The following is a 21,322-nucleotide window of genomic DNA, read 5'->3' on the forward strand; positions in this document are numbered from 1 at the left end:
AACTGCCTGCCACTCACTAAGCACTCAGCCAATATTTACAAGGATGATTTTTCTTTGTATTGGTTCCCCACCATGTAGATATAAACTGTGACAAAGATTGGTATGTGTCCACTAATTCTATTTTATTTTCCACTTTGGAAGTACGACAGACTTCAAGACCATCCAGGAAGTTAGGTTGGGGTCAGGTGACTGAGTTCTAGCTAATGGGTTGTGGGCAAAAATGATATACTATATTCAAGTATGATCAATCCATAAAAGATCCTGACTTGTGTTCTCTCTCTCTCTCTCATTTGCACAGCTAGAAATGAAGGACCCCAAGATGGTAGAACCACAGAATGGAAGATGCTCAGGTCCTCTAGTGACTGCATGGAGATAAACTGACAAAGAAAACTGCCCAACCTGTATTGGATTTGGTGAGAGTAAGAAGCAATCTTTTATCATATTGAGCCACTGACATTTATGGGCTTATTTGTTATGTTAGCATAACATAGCCCATCCAAACTAATTCACAAATGAAAACTAGCACAGGGAGTGGGTGGGGAAATCAACAGGTCAAGACAGTGAATATTCCCAGTCAGGTAGAGCTGGACAGTGCAAAGTTTTCATTATTAGGAAAATAGTTGTCACAATTTTTTGAAAAATTGATACCTAGTTTTCCACACAATTCCCTACTGGAACAGGACAGTTGTGATAGCCTGTGGTGGGTTTTGTTACATGAAAACCTTACTCTGCACTTTCAGGTCTTCATTGAGTGTCACTGCTGCTCCACTTCCATGCACCAGACTTTGCATGATTCTGTGGTTTAAGCATCCTCTCCATAAATTTCAATAAATTGGCAGTGAATTTCTGCATGGAAACATATTCTCATTTAAAACTGCACATCATTGTATGCATCTCATCTGGGGACCACCTGCCGAAGGAAGCAGCCATTTGTAATTAAGGGTACACAAAGTCATAAATGATCACAGCCAGTCCACGTTAGAACTTGGCTGCATATGTTTAACAAAACACCACAATCCCTGGACCATGATTTTCTTATGCCAATGGACCTGAAATTAACCCTGTGAAGCTCTCTTTTAAAGATCCCAAGGCCTTTGCACATATTGTTCCTTCTGCCTAGAATGCTCATTCTTCATATAGCTAGTTCTCCATCTTCAAACCTCTGCTGGAAGGTCACTTCTTCAAAGATGCCTTCCCTGATTATTCTTTCTATAAAAGTATCTCTCTCCCTTAATTCTCCATCTCTGCACCCTACCCAAAGCACTTACCACAATCTGTAATTTGGAGGTGGGGGGAGGGCATGTTTGCTTATTGATTTGTTATCCATTTCTCCCACTAGACCTAAGTAACCATGAAATCTACCTTATCTCTAGAATTCCAGATAACGAGCTAATAAAGCTCCTGTAATGTTTAAACTAGTTTCAGCTGGATTTTCTCATATTATAGCTGATTTTACAGCTAAAATCTTCCTAGCAAATATATCTCTTCTCTATAGGATTATTGAATATTATTGTGCCCCCTGATACTACCTGAATAAATTAAGAATCTTCTATTTGACAGGCCCTGTATTAGGTACTTTACTGTATTTAATTTTCACAATAATTCTGAAAGTCAGATATTATTTAATGCTATTTTATATATGAGAAAGTTGAGGCCCAAAAGGTGTAACTTCTTGTTTTGTCGGCTCTGCATCCCTTCTTCTGGAGAAGCTGTCCTCCCGACTCTGACTCTGAATGAGCTGTCATTCAAGTATACAATAGTGGGCATAGGATCCAGGCTGGCCAATCAGAGCATCTGTGCCTGGACTCTGACTGGGCCACAAGGAGAAACATGACCCCAGCAAAGCCAATCAGTCCTTCCTTGGCACATAAATGCCAGAATAGTAAGACTCTCTTGAGTTCAGGATCATGCACTAAAAAGACCTCATAACCCTGCTACTACCAGGAGCTATCATGCTGCCATGCAGAGAGAGCCTACCTAAGAATGGAACTCATGTTCAGTGAGTGAGTGAAAAAGAGGTCAATGGCATCACTTGAATCCCAGGATCCAGCTGTGCCCAAGACATGCAATAAATGCATCTTGTTCCTTAATGTAGTCTGAGTTAGGATCTGCCACTAAATAAGGATGAAATAGCACCATGTAGAAGCTTAATAAATATTATTTCAATTTTCCTCCTTAAAATGACTACTCCCCATTAACCTCACCAACCTACCAGTTGACAATATGTAAACTATGCCACTCCAGCCACCCCAGTGTCCTCCTCACTGCCCCTGAGATGTCACATTTGGTCTAGCCTCTAGACAATACACAAGCTATTCCCTCTCTCTGGTGGCAGCATTATGTCTTTCCAAAGGAGTTCACTTTCAAGGAAACTTTACCTTAGTCCCTTACCCCGCAAATGACTGACAGGTCCATTTACTAATAACAGCAGGGACCAAAGCAAGAATTAAGAGCCAAGCAGGCGGCCTTATAAATACCCTATCTTCAAAGGAAGTGAATATTGATCTGTAAAGAAAGCACTGTGGTTTCCCATTCATAATGAGTTTTACACTCAGGGTGAGTTCATGGAAATTCTCTCATTCCTTCTTCACAGACCTCTTAGAGTTGGGTTTCGATAGCAATTAATATACCCATTCAACAGATGAGAAAACTGAAGCGCAACGAGCAAAGCAATTTGACTCAACAGCAGTCATCAGACTCAGACTGGAAGTGGAATTCTTCCCACCTCAGCCCCGCTTGAGAGGCATGGACATGTCCAAACTTGGCAGGCCACAATTATAAGCATCTATTCCCCAAGCCTCTATCGTGCCCAGTACTGGTCAATTTAGCCAGTTAAGCCCCATCAGATTAGGTTACCAGTTAAAATATACGATGCCCAGTTCAATTTGAATTTCAGATAACTTTTTTTTTTCAGTGTAAACACGACCCAAATATTGCATGGGACGTACTTATACTAAAAATATATACATTGTTTAACTGGCATCCTATAGTTTCATTTGCTACATGTGATGTTACATCCAATGTTCTCCCAGTAGATAAGGGGAGAAAGTTTGAGTTTCTTTGGAAAATTAGGCTTCTCTTTCATGGATCCCCTCATACTATTTGGTGCAGAGCATGACTCCAGTGTTTAATACCAGGGTAAGGTTGGCTGTCATTTGCTATTTTAAGAACCAGGAACATCTCACCCTATTATCGATCCCTGTTTCCAAGAGCTTCCTGCAGGGTCTGTTTGCACAAGGGACAATGGCAAAATGCAAACCTGGATGCCATTTTACAGACAGAGCAGTGGTCCCCCCACCCCCATTAGAAGCATGGCCCGCTGATCTCGGACTCTGAGCAATTACCTGCCTTTGGCGCACAGGGCAGAGCGGAGGAAGAGGAAGGCAGAGGAAGCTGAAGCCTGGGAAGAGAGAATGAGCAGTAAACTTTGGGGGGTCTCTAGTCCAGACTGAAGGAAGAGGGTCAGCTGTCTCTTTTGGAAGCCAGAATAGGTACATTTGGAAACTCCGGGATAAGCCAAGGTGGGTCATAAAATGAGGGCAGGGAACTGCAGGCTATAGAAGGAGAAGAAAGCTATTAGGCAAAGGGGAGCATAGAAGGGGCCTGTGGCCCTCTCAGCTCCTACCTCTCCAGTTCCTGGTTTTGTTAGGCAGAAAAATAGACATGAGCTGAGTTCCGGCTGCATTTCCTCCTCTGAGAACGAACAATAAATCCCCCTTTCATGCTTACGCTGACTTGGGTGGGTTTTTGTTCCTCACAGTTCTTGTGTCACTTATTTAACTCAGAGAAAAATAACCGAAGAAAGAAGCAAGGTCCCAATTCAGTTCAGCTCATTGCAATTTATTTAATTTAAAAATAAAAACAGAAACAAAAAAAAAAAAAACGAAAACAAAAAAAAACAAAAATCAGTTTCCAATAAAAATACAAACAACTTTTGGGTGGTTATCCAGCTTTTCTTTCCCTGTAGGCTGTTCTGGGCTCCAACCAACCAAATGAGTGAAAACCAACTTTGACTGGAGCCATAAAGCATGTTGCACCAATTAAATTACACCAATATATTATTATAATACCTTTGAAATGCCTTTCAGACCAATAAATAAAAAAAGACAAATTCAAATAAAAAAGTCAACTTTTTATTACCAAAAAAAAAAAAGAAATTAAATAAAAGTCACAACACGGATTTAAAAAAAAAATGTGCAGTCAAGTTTCTCTCTTATTTTTTTCTTCTAGGAATGATATACCATGCCAGTAAATCCCTACAGAACATTTCCAGTTTGGCAATAAGCAGTCAGTCGATCATTCACATTTGTACTCAAGACAACACGCCTGGGTAACCCTCACCTGGATTTCACCCTGCAAAGTGCCCCCCATCATCTGAAGCAGCAGCACCTTACAACAGGGATGGAAATTCAGAGAGCACTTGGCATTGTAATTTCACCTGGGGTCTTGAAGCACTTCCTGAAAACTGATCATGCCTTGAAATTTACCTGTAAAGAGAAGTAGAATTCTACTCCTTTGGCAGACATGTAAACTAAGACACTGAAAGGCCTACAGAGGCACGGGAAGGACCAGGACAGCTGACATCGAATCTCCTGCTTGGTCCACTGGATCATAAAAGTGTCTCTCACTTTAATTCCATGGAAATTAATCAAGCATGACTTCCTTGGTTGGGGATTGGCTGGTAGGGACAGTAGGACTTTGCAGGGATTTTCCTACTATTCCAAGCTTTTCCTCGAAAGGACAGCATCGATATTGCATCCAGAATCTGAGGGTGTTAGCAGAATGTCAGACCTAGACAGGTTGCAGGGCCAGCAAATCTACCCCTCCCGCCCTCACTGAAGGGAAGACTTAGCCCCCAAAACACTGTAGGTGCCTATGGCCACCAGCTGGTTAGCAGCACACCAGGACTCAACTCAGAATCCCTGCCTCTGAGTGGAGGACTGTCTTTGCCATAATCCACTGTCCTGGTTTATTGACAAAAGAGAACACACCTGTGTTTTTCGGGGTGGTGAGATGGGGAAAGTAAAATGATTTTCCTTAATAGTTTCACTTTTACTTAAAGATAAGAAGGATGGAAAATACTAAACAGATGCAATCACTTGGCAAAAGGAAAAAAATGCATCAACCAGTAGGTAGGTGTTACACTGAAGTCATACTGACAACTACCAACGAGGCCAGCTGCCATGCATGAGGGACCAGCAGCATGGTAGTACAGGCTGTTCAGAAGAGGTTGCATAAAGTGAGACAGGGAGTAAGGAGCTCAGAGGTTGCAGAATGCCCTCCACGCACCCACACAAACCCCCACACATAATTTGCTATCTACAGATTTTTTTTTCCCTTTGAACCTATACTGGAGTTCAGGAAGGAGGTGGAACTGAATGAAAGGAAACTGAGATGTTTCCCATAATACACTACTCAGCTCAACCTGAAGGAATGCACAAGCCCCCACCCAGAGCTGGTGGCGAGGGGAGAAATGGAGCCATCTCCTTAGGGAAAGGGCAGTTTCATTCTAATTCACACTGTTAGTGCTTTAAGGCAAATTCTTTCTCATCTCCTTATGAACTGTTGGTTTTCCCAAAAATACCCCCCAAGATTTGCCCTCCTTATATTTCTAGATAACTATCAGAAATTGGCCATCTTGAAACAAGGGTTTTGATTTGCCCAGGCCAGTACAATTTCAAGTCATCCCACATTCCCAAATAAGACCATTAATTTCAAACCTCACATCCAAAGGTGCCCACTGTGGGAGTGACATCTTGTCACTTGTAATCTGGTGTCTAGAAGTTAAATAACTAGTTAAGTTACATTTTAAGACAAATGTCCTGTCACATATCTTTTCTGCCTCTTCCAGAACCATCTGGGTGACTTCCAGGGAAATGTTCTTTCCTGTGTGCTTCCTCCCCACCCACTCTGCTTTCAACACCTTCTTCATTTGAATGTCTAGGACTTTCTTTCTCCCCAAAGCCTAGGAGTTCAAACCCATGACACAGAATACCTAGGTGTGGGGGGAACGCACCTTCTGCCTGGCTCTCCTTTCTTCACCCAAATATCCCACCTGCACGCTAACTTCCTAGAAGCAGACTCACCTACGTCTGAGGATTCCACACTTGGTGGATGGGAAAACATTTGCTATTAGTAAACAGGTAGATGTTGAGCCAGCTACTCCTCTGAAGCCTATGGACACATCTCATCCAATTCAAAGCACCCACACGGGTGAAGACCCAGCAGGCAGCACTCCAGTTAATACTGAGATGTTAAAGGAATCGACAAGCTTGCCCCCTTGCTGGTGAGGATCAATTTCCACTCATCTGTGCAGACCACAGAGAGTTCCAAGCTCTGTTATACGCCATAGTTTTGACCTCTGACACCACCACTGTTTTCCCTGTCCACCCTTGGAAGGCTGTGCTGAAGAGCAAGGCAGACAGCAAGAAGCCAAAAAAATCACCATGGGTTGACTCTGAATCCTTAGCAGTGCTCAGAGCATTCTCTCTCTGACCAAGGCCCTGTGTTCCATTCAAAGTAGAGTAGCAAATTAACAAACGCCACACCAGCGGCATGAAAGGAAGAATATAGATCCCAGGACACCTTAGGACACCTTCACCTGACACTCCCAGGGCCCAGCCAGGTCAAGGATGGCAATTACATGGCCTGTGTGCTACTGCCCCCTTCCGGGCCTCATGGCAGCCATTACTACACAGTACTCCTCCCAGATGCCTGGGCTACTCGAACCAGCACACCCAGCAGCCACTATCAATCGATCACAGATTCGAGCTCAGGTTGCTGAAATCTACTTGTCAACCCCACGTAGTCAGACCAAGCTTGCTGATGTGAGGATAGAAGGAGCAAGTTCCGACCTCACCCAGAACAGGTGGCCCCAGTCTGTCTTGCCCCTCCTTCAGAAAAGCATCTGGATAACTTCTAGGGAAATGCTCCCTCTCCCATATGCTTCCTCCCCACCCTCTAAGTGCTGGCCAACACCACCTCCCCTGGACAGCTGGTCCTCTAGGAGGTGCCAGAAAGCAAACGCCAATTAGGACCCAGATTCTGAGTGGCAGTTGGCAGGGCTGGCAGAGAGCCCACTTTTCCCTTGTGGGTGCTGGCTCAAGGCTGCAAACCTGGCCAAGAGAGATGGCACCAATCCTTTTTCAGTCTATTATCATGGCCAGCAAAGAGGTAACCAGCTCATTAGCACAAGTCATTGCTCCCACTGCTTCCTCGTACCCACCCCAACCCACCCCTGCACCCCAGGATGCTAGTTGAGCTTGTTGCAGATCTCTAGAGCCTTCTTGTAGACCTGAGTCACATCATCCATGTCCATGAGGAGGGAGAAGCTGCTGTCTCCCAGCCGGTTCCGGTACCGCTTCAGGTACTGGGGCCGGGGCCGGTTCTGGAGCCCCCCAAAGTCCTGCACCTGCAGAAAGTTTTCGGCAGAGACACAGCTACGGATGCGCTGGCGGGCGGGGCGATTCTCCTGCAAATCCAGCAAGTCGAAGGAGTCACTGGACAGGACGCTGTCATCACTGATGACACTGGAAGGCCGGCTGTAGCTCCGGGAGAGGCCCTCGGAGGGGACGCCGGGCTCCAGCAAGGATTCCAGTGTGGGCATTTCAGGGCTGACAAGGGCTGGGTCCATGGTGCCTGCTGAGTACTTGCTGCTGTGCTTCAAGATGCCCTTCCTGCGGCAGGAGAGGCTGTGGGAAGCCACCCTGGCTGTGTCCGGGGGGCTGGGGGGCGGGATGCTGCTCCCATCAGCACTGTCCAACAGCTCCGAAGACTCACTGCGCTCGGGGGAGGAATAGTAGCCCGATTCTCTCTGCGGGGTCTTCTTCAGGATGCCTTTCCTGGGCATGGTGGCCGACTGTTTGGGGCTGAGTTTACCTGGCACCTCTGCCTCGGGGGAGCTGGGGAGGGACCCACCAGTTCGGCACAAGTCCTGCTCCATCTTGAAAGCAGAGGGTAAGGCAGGAGCCACTACGCCTTCGATAAAGCCAGTGCTGTGAGAGCGATGCTCGCTAGTGCTTCGCTTCTTCAGGATCCCCTTGGGCCTCTTGGAACTCAGCTTGGATGGGCTTTCAGGCACCAAGTCCTGGCCAGACTGGGCGAAGTCATTCTCTTTCTTGGACTTCTTCAGCGACCGCTGCCGCTCCAGCATGACCTCGGAGGCCCCCGGTTTGGCCAGGCCTTTAATTTTGGCTTCAGTCTCAGCCTGCAGCCCCGTGGAACGGTGGTGCCAGTCGATGATGCGAGCCAAGAGTGGGGACTCGGAGCTGGCAAGGGCGTTGCAGTCACAGACGCTGCTTTTGTAGCCCCAGTTCACCCACCAGTGGTTGGCGATGTCCTCGATGGTGGCCCGGCGATCGGGGTTCACCATCAGCATCCACCGTATGAGTCCTCGAGCATCTATGGGACAAGCAATGAAAAGACTCCATTACATGGGAGCTTTTGGCTTCCTGACAGGGCTGACACCCCCAGGACTGGCTAGGGACACATGCTCACTTTAGGAAAACTCCAACTGGAGTCCTGATCCAGCCACACTCTGGAGCCAGCCAGAAGCCAAAATCTTCCAGACTATACATCAAAAGCAGCATCAAGACGCAGAACAACAGGCCAGTCGGTGCTCTATCACATCCTGGCATGTTTTCCTTACAAGTGAAGAAATGCCACAGGAATACTGAGCTTTCCATCAGCTCAGACCCTTACAATACAGGGGGAAAGACACGAGACCCATGCAGGGCCCCACCATTCCTTTGGTGGGTATCATTTTACCAACAGGGAAAACAGATGTAGATTACCACGGCTTTCCTCAGTCCTCCAAAGGTAGGCTTGTATAAACATGCAGTGCTCAGGGTCACTGGGGAAGTATGAAAAGGAAATCTGGGGCTGAGATGGCACAAAAAAGGCCCCTCATAAGAGAGGGAAAGAGAAAAGGTGGAGAGGAGCTCACACCTGGCACACCTGGGCAGTGAGAGGGGCGGTCCCCAAGGCTGGCTTGACCCCAGCAGGACCATGGCCAGGTTCACACCCAGCGAGCTCACCTCCTTTCCCTTTCAGACATAAGTGGTAGCCTGCTGAGCTGTCAGATCAGAAAGCTGATCTCTATCTGCTATCCTTTTACAGCCCGTCTGAAAAATTCCATTTGCAGATTTCTGCTGCCGGAGAATCAGGGGGAAAACCCCAAAGGGATGTTGAAAAGGGCACAGGAACCAGCTGACGCTCACAACTTATAAAATGACTTTTTAGATCAAACTGTGCTCCCCCAGTGGGAACTTAATTATATATCCTGGGAAGGTGCCACCTCCTCTCTGTCACATGTATAGGCTAATGAGTAGCTGGCAAGGGCCTGGCAGTGGGGCTGGTGGTGAGCTGCACCCCTGAGAACTGACAGGATGGTCATTCATGCAGTCATTCAATAAATATTTTCTATACTTCTGTAATGTGCCAGGAACTGTGTTGATGCCACTTAACTGGTGAAGTAAATAAGACCACTACAAAATTTCTCAAAAATAAAAAAAATAACACCAGGTTGGCTTACTGGAAAACAAAACAAACAAATATATATATACACACACACACACACATAAAGTATAAACGTATATATATATACACACACACATACATATACAACAGTCAACCCCTATTATTCACAGATTCTATATTTATAAATTTGCCTACTCACTACTCACTAACCCCAAAATCAATACTTGTGGCACTTTCTTGGTCATTTGTGCACATTTACCAAGTGGCAAAAAATGTGAGTCTCCCCCAGCGTGTATGCATGGTCCCAGCTGAGGTCACATAAGGCAATGACGCTCTGCCTTCTCATTTCTGCTCTCACACTGCTAACAGGTAGACTACTCACAGCCTATACAGTCCACGTTTTTGACATTTTTATGCTTTTTGTTGATTTCATTGTGTAAAATGGCCCCAACCCTAGTGCTAAAGCGCACCCAGCGTTCCTAAGAGCAGGAAGGCTGGGATGTGCCTTATGAAGAAAACCTGTTTGTCAGATAAGCCTCATTCAGGCATGAGTTATGGTGCTGTCAGCCGTGAATGAGTTCAATGTTAATGAATCAACAATGTATTTTAAATGAGGTGTATTTTAAATGAGGTCTCTTTAAACCTAAACATATATAAAACAAGGTTATGTATTGATCAGCTGACAGAAATATTGTGATCAGAGGCTCACAGGAATTGAGCCCCTGTCTTTTTCCTAGGAGCAACGCTTCTGTGTTCATGAACTTGAATGTCTGCACCACCTTCATAGGACATACCTACCGCAAATAATGAGAACCAACAGGGTGTGCGTGTGTGTGTAGTATGCATATACATGAAGTGCCTGTGTTAACTACATTCCAAAGATGGCCATCTGCACACACACTTTCCATCCACGCCTGACGCTCTCCCACCAAGAGATGGAACTTGTGGCCTCGCGTGCCTTGACCAATAGGATGTGGCAGAAATGACATTATCTGGCTACCAAGTGCAGACACTAAGGGCCCCAGCAGCTGCTTCTTCCTGCATTGAGAGCCCTGAGCTGTAACATGACCAGGCTCCCTCCTGGAGAGAGAGGCCCGGAGAGGATGGCCACATAGAAGAGGGCTGAGATGTCCCACAGCCAGCCCAACCCAGCTGCCCTCTGAGAGCAGCCACAGGAGAAACCCAAGCAAAGTCAGAATCGAGATATATGGCTACATGGGTGAAACTGCTGAGCTTGTTCTGGGGGAAGCGAGGGATGGAAAGAGTTGTTATACAGCAATAGATAATGAAACAGTGCCCATGTGCCATATCCCCAGCCAGGGGTGAAAAGAGCAGGTGCCACCCTCATGGCACTCACGGTTTAGTGATGGTATCTACACGGAGGGGAAGGGACCGCCATACCTTTTCCAAAATTTTAATTTGTAGGTGAGAAACTGAATCCAAACAGAATAAGGGGGCTTGCCCAGGTGCATAGAGCAAGACAGGACTCCTAGCCTGTCTGCCACACAGGACATTTCTTCTGAAAATTCCATTTGGCAAGATTTGAGCAAACCAACCTAACAAGCCAGCTTTGCCAAAGGCAAAACTCTACAGGGGAGAAAGAGAAAAAACAGGAGACTCCTTCCTGACATTAAAACAGAAGCAGAAAGAGTGAGCTAGTGCTGGCAAGCCCACTGTGGCCTCCCGGCCTCTCCCCCCACCACGGGCGCACACCTGAGGGCTGCGTGGGCTCCCGGTACTCTCCACTGCTGATCTGCCGGATGAGGTTTTTGTGATCAAAACCATCGAAGGGCATCGTTCCATAAACCAGAGTGTAAAGCAACACGCCGAGGGCCCAGCTGTCCACCTGGAGCAGAGAGACAGGACATATAAGAGTTGGAAAGCAGATTCCAGGACGCCTTCCAAACCGTTAGCATCACAGTCTGTGAGCAGCCACCCCCAGCGACCCCAGGAACGGAACTTAGCACCTGGCAGCCAGGTTCCCACCGCAGCCCGACAGCTGATAGGCAGTGCAGCCTGGGGCCTGCTGCAGAGCCTGACCTCTCCATGCCAACCCAAAGCCAACAGCCCCAGACAGCATGAGAACTTTTGTAAACAGACTATCTCCTTTGCTCCTATAATTTTATAAAAAAGGCAGGGCCTGGATTATTTTCAACCACATTTGACTGATGAGAATACTGAAGAAAAAAGGAGGCTAAATGGTTTCTCCGGAAATCCTACTCCAGTGATGGAGCTGCGACCCAGACACCGGGCCCGTCACTCCCATCCAGGAATCAATTCCTTGTGCACCCTCTTCTGATGGATCAGGGGCTGCATACTCAAATGCTAATAGGAGCCAGGCAGCAACAAAACCTGCTGGGAGTACAACGTGGAGTGTCAGAGACAAGCTGTGGCGAGCATTTGCCCACCTTAAGCGGGCAGCCTCAGGAGGCTAGACGCTGCCATGTAGGAATGTCAGGCCCTCCGGTTTTTCAAGAGAAGTCAGAAACCAGACTTTTATGTGAAATCTCCTAATTATTAAATGGTTGTTCAATTGTTTTAGAAAAGGCTAATGAACTGGCCAAATAAAGTAAGCTTGCTAGCCAGATCAGAGGCTGCGGGCTTATAACCCAGATGATAGAAGTTGAAAGAAGCATTCATCATCCATGGTGTCAAGTTTCTAGTTTTGCAGACTGAATCCTATACTCCTCCCTTACATCCTTCTTTTAGGGAGACTCTCTCTTAACTGCAACTGGTAGAGGCGCTCGGCCTCCTTCTCTTCCCTCCCCAGCCCAGCCCCCAAGCCCTCTCGGATAAATATTTGGAAGCAAATGTTTCAAGCCACTGAGCAGCTGCTATTTAAAGGATAATGAGTGGATGAATCTCTCTGTAAAGAGAATCATCTTTCTAAAAAAGAAAAATCACTTTCAACTCACCCATTTTCAAAATACCATTTTCACGTACGCTTCTCTTAGAGTGGCCCTGAAAGCTTCAGGCATGTCTCATGAATTAGCAGATGCAATTAAAATGTATTTCCTTAATCAAAAATACCCGCTGTTAAAAATGATGCAAAAAGATATTCACTGCAGAGTTTGGGGGTCTTTGGTTTTTTGTCTGTTTTGTTTTAATAGGGAAAACTGAAAGCAATCTGTCTAAATCTAGGGTAGTATTAAATAAATTATGGTACATACATACAGTAAAACATGTTGTGTATCTTAGGGTCTTTATAATTGTACAAGGAAAAAAAAAGGTGTTTTTTAAAAATATTTCCCAGATTCAGTCCTGCCCCTCCCCCCTTTCCTTCATCCATGTCCCCCTTCCGACTCCCCATATACATTAGGCAACATACTCACCTCTGGCCCTCGATAAGGTCTCCCATTGACAATTTCAGGAGATGCGTAGAGTGGACTCCCACAAAATGTTTGCAAGAACTTGTCCTTCTGGTATAGGTTGGAAAGCCCAAAGTCAGCAATCTGTGAAGAGAGGCAAGAACCAGGAGGCCTGTTAGTGTTCCAGGAAGTGTCTGCAATGGAGCAACTCCCACCACACGCACTGGAGCGCGGGAGGGGCACCTCGGTGGGTCTGGTGGCTGGATGGCCATTTTCAATCCAGTCCTGAGTCTCCAGTTAACGTGACTGAGACAGTGATTCCCAGCTGCCCTCCCTGGCATCCATCACAAGTTCTGCCCTAACTGTATCCTGCAAGCTCTCTTACTTACTTAAAGTTACTTCTTACATGGACTCCTACTTTCCCTTCAATTTGGACTTGCCCTGAGAAATATACACCAAATTAGAGGCTTGATGTTGCTGATAAAACATTAAAGTATAACTATCAGTCAGAAACTTGTCCATCTGGGGCTTACTAACATCACGCTGCCTCCATGGCTGTGTGCATATCACACTTTGGAAAACCAGAAATGGACCCAGAGCTCTGGGTGTTGACTCATCATATTTCAGCCCAAACTTTGCCCCTAGCCATCTGGGTAACATGGAGCAGGCCACTTAGCTACTCTGAGCCTCAATCTATTCACGAGAAAATGGGAATCCAGGATTGCTATCCTGTTTCAGATTGCAGGATAATTGTGAGAATAATAAGAAAGTAGATGTATCAACCAAGATGAGACCATGAATGTAAAAATACTTTATAACCTTTAGGTCTTCAAGCTCCATGCAAATTTTTACCTAACCTTGCTTTCTGTGTATTGTATACACCTTGGAATCATTCTCTTCTCTGGTTTCTTGACATGTTTTATTTATTATCCTTTATGGCAGCACTCTTCCCTGTATATATACATATATATTATCATATATATACACATCACATATATACATATAATATGTATGTATGTATATATTTTTAAGTTTTCCTTGCCTGTTAGACTCTAAGTCCCCCAAGTAAGTGGCAGGTTCCACATCTTTCATCTTTGTCAAATCCACTGCTTAGTACCTGCCCCCACCCAAGAAATACCTGTCTCTAGAGCAGGTAGTATATTGTGAAAAGCACAAGATCATTAAGAGATGCAAAATAATAATAAACAAATTAGCTGCCCCTTACTGAACGACCTCCAAGTACTAGGCAGTGTTCTGAATACTTTACAGTCTCTAATCAAATTCCATCTAAAACCCCATTCACACAACAATATGAATATATTTCATGTCACTCAACCATGCATCTAAAACTGGTTAAAATGATAAATGTTACATTATGGATATTTTATCACAATTTTTTAAAAACCTATTTAATAGATAAGGACACTGAAGTTTAGGGAGATGAGGTTATTCATCCCAGGGGAGTTAACTAGTAAGCAGCAATGTACACCCGTGTCAAACCGCTGTGCACACGGCCCTGGGGAATCTGCAAATTTCACTCCAGTCCTACAAGTTGAGCCACTGCAAGCTTCTGCCACCCCCGGAGCTGATTTCCATTTGAGGCTTTAATACAGGCAGAGTGATTCTCATGCCCAGAGAGCAGCCCAACCCGAATGCCACAGAGGCTCTGTTTTGTATGCAGCCCACAGAATAAGCCTATTTTGTAAAAGTTGTCCCTGAATGAATGGAATGTCATTGAAAGCAGCTGGCTGTATGGCCGCCCCTCAGAAAACACATTCTCAGGGCTCAGATTGCACTTAATTGCCCTGAATTCCACTTTCTTATCATGGCCCCTGAGTCCCTTGCAGGAAGTTGGCTGGAAGCTTTATGAAGTGTGCCCTGTCAATCAGAATTGGCACAGAATGGCTGCAGCCCTGGACCATCCTGAGAAGTCCCAGCGCTTCATCCTCCCTGACTGTGGCTAAGACAGAAACCAACATAGCACAGAGCGCATCCAGAGGAAAACATACATGCCCTTCCCACCCGCAGTGTCTGCAGCATCGGAAGCACCATATGAGCTTCCAAATACACACATGCGTGAGAGGTACCCACCGCCAACACATGCAAATCCCCACGTGTACACACTCTCGCTGAGAGATCTCCAATTCGGGGCATCCCTGCTTTCTCTGTAGCCATTGTGAGAGCGTGTTTATGTTATAGCCCACTCCCATCCTCGTAGACTGATGTTTATCAGCCTCTCCCAGTAAAACTGTCACTGTCGCTGACATAAGATTAATAGACATGTAGATTAGCCCATGTTCTTGGCACTTCAGCAGAAAAGCAATATTAATCAACATATACACATATGCATAGCTCTCACACCTTGAGCCACTTAAATCCAGACTGTGGCGGTAAGATTTCATGCAATATGGAGCTTATATCAACTTTAAGAAAGGAAATAGCTGCTGGTTATGAAACTTCTCAAATCCTCAATTTCTCATGTTAGATGGAGGTAGGAATAGAATCTACCTGCACAACGTCATGGTGAAAATTAAGTGACACAAAGTATGTAAAATGCTTAAAAAAGTAATCAACACAGAGCTGGAACTCAATAAAGATCTGCTTCCCCCCTTTAGATACATGTAGGTAACTTTATTAACTACTGATACTCAAAAAAAAGACTGGTTTTCCATTTAAGGTAATTATGTAAGGCCTCTTTCAAATAAATACAGTTTTTATTTGAAAATCCATGAACAGAGAGAAAGAAAAGAAATCTGGGAAATCTGGGAAAGCTGAACTTGGGGAATAATGATTTTAAACATCATAAAACAAAAGCAACCAAATCCTACAAATGGTTTCAACCTGAAGGAGCCCTAAGAGATAAGCGAATCCTGAAGGTCACAGAGATGAGAACAATGACACGATCATTAGGGTCTTCGCACCCTGGACACTTTCTCTGCAACAGAACAACAGCTGCACACAGGGTAACTCTGCCAAAGGGCAGCTGGCATTGCTCTTACAGTCACATTTTGCCAACACACTGGTGACCTTAGAAGGGTAACCGCTCTGCATTTCTACAGGGGATGTATTGTTCCCTTGCCCTGTACTGGGTCAGAACCATGTCCCACACTGGGCTGTTCAGTTCTATCTGGACTCTGAAAAGGAACCTGGTAAGTCAGTACTCCTGTCTTGAATTTTTGGAGTCTTTTTACGCCTGCTGATGAAAACCAGAGTTAGAAAAATAAACTAGGAAGCGATTGTTCACACTTCAAAAGAATTGACCTCAGCTCAACATGGATGAACCTTGATGACACTGTGCTAAAGGAAACAACCAGACACTGAAGGGCAAAGAGTGCATGATTCCACTTACATGCGGCATGCAGAGGGGTCAAATTCATAGAGACAGGAAGTGGAATAGCAGGTGCCAGAGGCTGGGGAGAAGGAGGAATGGGGAGTTAGTGTTCAATGGGAATAGAGTTCCAGTGTGGGAAGACACAAAAATTCTGGAGATCAGTGGCATGATGGTTGCTCTACAATGGGAATGCACTTAATGCCGCAGAACCACCCACCTAAAAATGGCAAACTTTATGTTAGTTACATATACTTAACATCACTTAAAAAAGAATTAGCCTCAGATCCCTGAATCATCACTGCGTCGTTCACCCGATGAAATAGGAAGTATCAGCTTGCTGGTGATTAAGCTCTGGGAAAAGACGCTGATGACAATGATAATAAAAGCTGTGGTCTGATAGTCATTCGCAGTATCTAAGAGGAAGTGCAGCGAGCCGGACAGATCAGAGGTTTGGGAGCCAGGTAACCTGGAGCTAACCTTGCACTTGGCACCACTCTGTGACTGGTGAGCCTGCCACATCACTCGATTTCCTCACCTGCAAAATGGTAGTAATAAACCATTGGGAGGATGGGAGGATATGCGTGTAAAGCCCCTGGAATGTAACCTATACCTCCCAGAATATAAACGGCCACACAAAAATCATATGAGCTAATAGATGGAAAGAGCTTAAGCCATGCCTTGCACATAGTAAGCCTTCAAAAAATGTGAGCAATTGTTACTTTACCTGAGTCTGTTTCCTTTGTTGGAAAATGGAGTTGCAACGGCACCACCCACATGGTGTTATGAAAAGCAAAACCAGATTTAATGAGATAATAGTAACAGCAGCATGACTACATGGAGTCGCTGTTCTGTCAGCACCACATATATGAATGTATCAAGTCCCCTCAACCACCCTATGAGGAGGGGTACCATTATTATCTCCATTTTGCTGATGAGGAAACTGAGGCCCAGGCAGTAAGGTGAAGCCAGTGAAGAGCTGCCTGGGCAATAAAGCTCCACGTAAAGGGGAGTTATTGCTTCCAGCTGGCGGAGGAGGAAATGGGCTTTCTGCGTAACTCTTTAGGAAGACGGTAACCCCATAGAGGAAGACACACTCCATAGCTCCTTTCCGGCCATGGAGTTAATTGCTGTGGCTTTATCCATGACAGCCTTGCTCCCGAGCTGTCAGGAAGTGAAGGTAGGGAGTGGAACAATGAGCAGAAAGGAATGGGGTCAGCTTTCATCTTCGGAAGATCTAAGCTTACATCGCCTCTTGAGGGAGCCTGGAAATGACTGACCCCAAGTGATCTGGGGAAGCTCTTAACTGAGGGCATGCCTCCAAGAAGCAGCCTCTCAGGGGACGCTAGTGAACAGTCCGTCCAGGCTCACAGCACATTCAACTCTACTGTCCCTGCATGGCTGCTCTGGCCACCAAACCTCAGGCTACCTGGCCATCGGCCACCATCAGCACTTGGAGAGTCTCTCCCAGGGACGGCTGTCTGCAGCCTGCCTACAGACAAGGTAAGGCTGACTGAAGCAAGGACCAAAGAAGTGCCCTTGTGTGACACTCTCTTGGATTTAGGGCAAATTTGGATGATAATAGCAGAGGGTAGACTTTATCAGGTGTCTGGTCTTTAAAGTCAAATAGCCTTCGATATGCAGCCAGCCACATTGGTTTTCAGCTGTGGGAGCCTTCTCTTCTGTAAAATGGGGACGATCAGACCCAGCCCAGTAGAGACACTCTGAGAACACAAAGTAAGGTGTGCAGAAGTTCTGGCACATGGCTCTGGCTTCTAGCAGGGGCTCAATAAAAGTCACTTTCCTTTTCCAGCCCCCATGCCCTGTCCTCGTGCTTGCTATTCCTTCCCCTTGCAAGGCCATCATCACATTCCTTTCTACCAAACTTCTACCCACTTCAAAGCCCAGTTTAACCACCACTGCTTCAGCAAAGGCTTTCTGGTCCATCCATAGTTAACAGACCCACCACTCCCTGCTCAGCACTTCCACAACGTTATTACACAGGGCACTATGAGGCACACAGCAGGGCCATTTGGCCCTGCTAAGGGACAAGGATCAGGAAGGCTTCCTGGAAGAAGAAGCATTCAAGCTGAGACTCAAAGGAGGCATAGGCAAACAGCAGTGGGAAGAGCATTCCAAGCAGAAGAAACGTGTGTGCAAAGGCTAGGAAACCAGAGAAAGCTTTATGGATCTGAGGAGTTCGAGTCCTATGCAACGGCCTTGTCTAACCACCCTAGTTAAATAGCACCTGCCATTCTCCTCACCTTGCATGGATTTTCTTCACCACCAATTGCACTATGTATTTATTTGCTTATTGCTTGTGTCCTCAACTAGAATCCTAAAGTCCATTAGGGTAGGTACCTTATCTTCCTCATTCATCTCTGTATCTCTTCATGGCTCATTATTACTGCTGCTTTAGCAACTGCCTGATTCTGAGCCCCAAGAAGACAAGGATCCAGCCATCTGGTTCACTATTAAACTCCCAGCTTCCAGCACAGGCCAGGTAATGGTAGGAACTCAGTAGATATTTGTGGTCCAATAAATATTGCCCACAGGACATACAAAATTGGCTGAATGAATATAAGCAAGAATGGAAAAGTGAATGCAGGCATGCATGGATAGGTACACACACACACACACACACACAAACACACACACATACACACACACAGATGAATGAACAAATGAATGGATTAATTAACGCACGAATTCAGAGCTCTCACATTCATATAATCAAAGCCCAGAGGCCCCAATCCTGAGCTGTCCTACTTGGTCTTGTTAAGCCTAGGAGGTTTCTGTCTCATCGTAGCCCCTGCCATTCAAAGCATCTTTTCTTATCTGAAACAGCCGCATTTCCATTGTCACCAGGGGTGACAGGCCATTTCCCCTATGCCCCTCTACTCTGAGCTCTGGGAGCTCACCAGATTCTCAGCCCTCTTTAGGGAGGTCAGCTGGCCCTGAGGTCATTGTAAGACATGGATGTCTCATTGTCAGACATTTTTACAGGAGGCTTCTATGGGAATTGTCAGCATTCCATTCTCTAAGAGAGCAGGATGTGAATCTGGCCCATTCTTATTAATTGCAAATTAATGCTATGCTGGGTGTCTATTTTAGTAGATGTAGGCTTACTCCACTGTGGAGAAGGCTTCAGGGGGCCTCTCCATACAGTATGGAATGCAACCCAAAGCAGCACATTGCTGTCATTCTTTCTGATGACCGACTATGTGAATATTTTTGGAAGCCACGCCATCTCTTAGTGGCCAGATAGTTTCTGATGCCAGACATGCTCATGGCAAATGAACATCAGGCAGAGAAGGGGAAGGAACAAGCTACATGGCTCATGCCACGACTGCAGCAACATGTGACAGGGTTTCATGGTTACAAGTTTAAACCAGTAGCATTTCTATAGATTCCCTGGGCAGAAGACCTCCACCCTTGAAATACATAAGATGGACCCACACTTAGAGAGGCACCAGAGAGGGCCCCCAAGAAGGACTACACTGTTCATATTCCACTGGGGGGTAACAGGGCATCCATTTTAATGTTCCCCCTGTCCAGACACTGATGATATGGGCTCTTTTGAACATGGAGGCCAGCTTGCGGCCATGTGTCTGCCTGCCTTTGCAACAAGTACCCTTCTAAATATGTTTTCAGTGAAATGCTGAGTCAGGAAGAGCTGAGCAGATCCAGCCAGAAGACAGATCAACACCAGATGAGACACATTTTTAAAAACCTTCGAAATGGGTGTGAGATGATGAAAAGAGAATTTGCCTGAAGTCAAACATGTGAGTCCTAATCCTGGCTGTCACCCCTTCTTTCCAAAATCAAACAGTGTAAAGTACCTACTGTGTGACAAGCACTGTGCCAAACTCCAGGGAAATAAAGACAACAATGTAATGGATACTGATTCACTGGGCTTTATCTTGGGCACATCACTTAAGACTTTACGGGCATAATTATTGAAACAAGATTGGAAAACAACCCTCAAGATTCTTTCACGCTCCAGGATTCGCAGATCCTAGCAGCATCCCAGAGCCAGCAGAAGGAAGAATTGTGTCAGAGACTGCGAAGGTTTGCTTTCTGTTCGGAGGCAGGTGTCTATTCTACCTTGGGAAATGCCAGAAGTAGAAATTCTTAGAGAGAAAAGATATGATCAAAACTTTAATTTTATCATGTTCTATGAGTTTGCTATTTCCCAACATAATGTGCAGGGGTCCTGGATGGAAGGACTCGGTCCTGGGAGCGGTGAGGCCCACATCACTGCCCTATTGCTTATGCAAATGAGCCATTCTCCTGGGCTCTGGCCCCATTGTTCCCAGCCTTCAGAATTCTAGCCATTCTTCTCCTTCATTGGGGAATTCTATGACTCGGTAGGAAGCTATGTGCCTTATCACTGCTGGGACTAATCATGGGACCAAGAGGTCACGCTGCACCACAGAACCCAATCCCCAAGCCAGAGACTCACATTCCAGGCCTTGTAAAGACTGCATTTTATTTTGAGAGCTCTGGGGGCAGGTGGCAGAAGAATCTGCAGAGAAAGTTAACCAGGGTGGATGACACAAACCCTTAAAATGTGTCCCTCAGACCAGAACCCAGTTCCATAGCCATGGCCAGGCCACCACTTCCCGGGATCCAGGTACCTTCTGAGCAGCTGGCCTCCTGTTCAGCTTCCTCCCTGGTGGCCAGCCATTTAAACAGGTGCCTTGAACATGAAGAGTTAAATGCTAGGTGCTTTGACTATATTACGGTCTAAAATCCACATATTTGTCATTGACGCTCCAGGACTGGGTGCAGAGCATCGCACACAGTACTGTTCAAAAAATCCTCACTGCAAAAATGAACAAGTAAACTACCACCCCCAGAGACAGGAGCTGGCATCTCTACTGGACAGATGAGGAATCTGAGACTCAGTACGTACTGTATTAGTAGGGATCAGCACTGCAATTCAAATCCAGCCTATCCAAGTCCAAAGCCACCACTCTTCACCTTGACTCACTGCACAGTGTGCAGCAGTTTATAAAGCTAGATGCAAACTACCTCATTTAGTCTTCAAGCCTGGGGCATGACGATTACCTCACTGTATAGCTGGAAACAGGATTAAGTGGCTTTCCCAAGGTCACACAGCCAGTAAGGCACACAGGATGTTATTTTCTAACGCTACAGCCTGTCCACCTTCTAGAATAAACCAGCCATTTTGCCAGAAATGGAG

The 21,322-nt window shown here is 45.8% G+C and overlaps 1 protein-coding gene across 4 annotated transcripts in view; it reads right to left on the bottom strand.

Annotated features, from left to right (window-relative positions):
* Positions 1-3,824: 3,824 nt before the first annotated feature.
* Positions 3,825-21,322, bottom strand: part of NUAK1 (NUAK family kinase 1) — a 97,076-nt gene continuing 79,578 nt past the window's right edge. For all 4 annotated transcript variants that reach the window (XM_017640158.3, XM_037007103.2, XM_037007102.2 and 1 more), the window contains 3 exons: positions 12,810-12,929; positions 11,191-11,323; positions 3,825-8,400 (listed from right to left, as the gene is read on the bottom strand). In XM_017640158.3, coding sequence (XP_017495647.3) covers positions 7,253-8,400; positions 11,191-11,323; positions 12,810-12,929 — 1,401 coding nt within the window. In that variant the 3' untranslated portion in view covers positions 3,825-7,252. The remainder of the gene's footprint in view (positions 8,401-11,190; positions 11,324-12,809; positions 12,930-21,322) is intronic.

The sequence above is a fragment of the Manis javanica genome, chromosome 10 (genome assembly GCF_040802235.1).
Source record: "Manis javanica isolate MJ-LG chromosome 10, MJ_LKY, whole genome shotgun sequence".
Taxonomy (NCBI): Eukaryota; Metazoa; Chordata; class Mammalia; order Pholidota; family Manidae; genus Manis; species Manis javanica.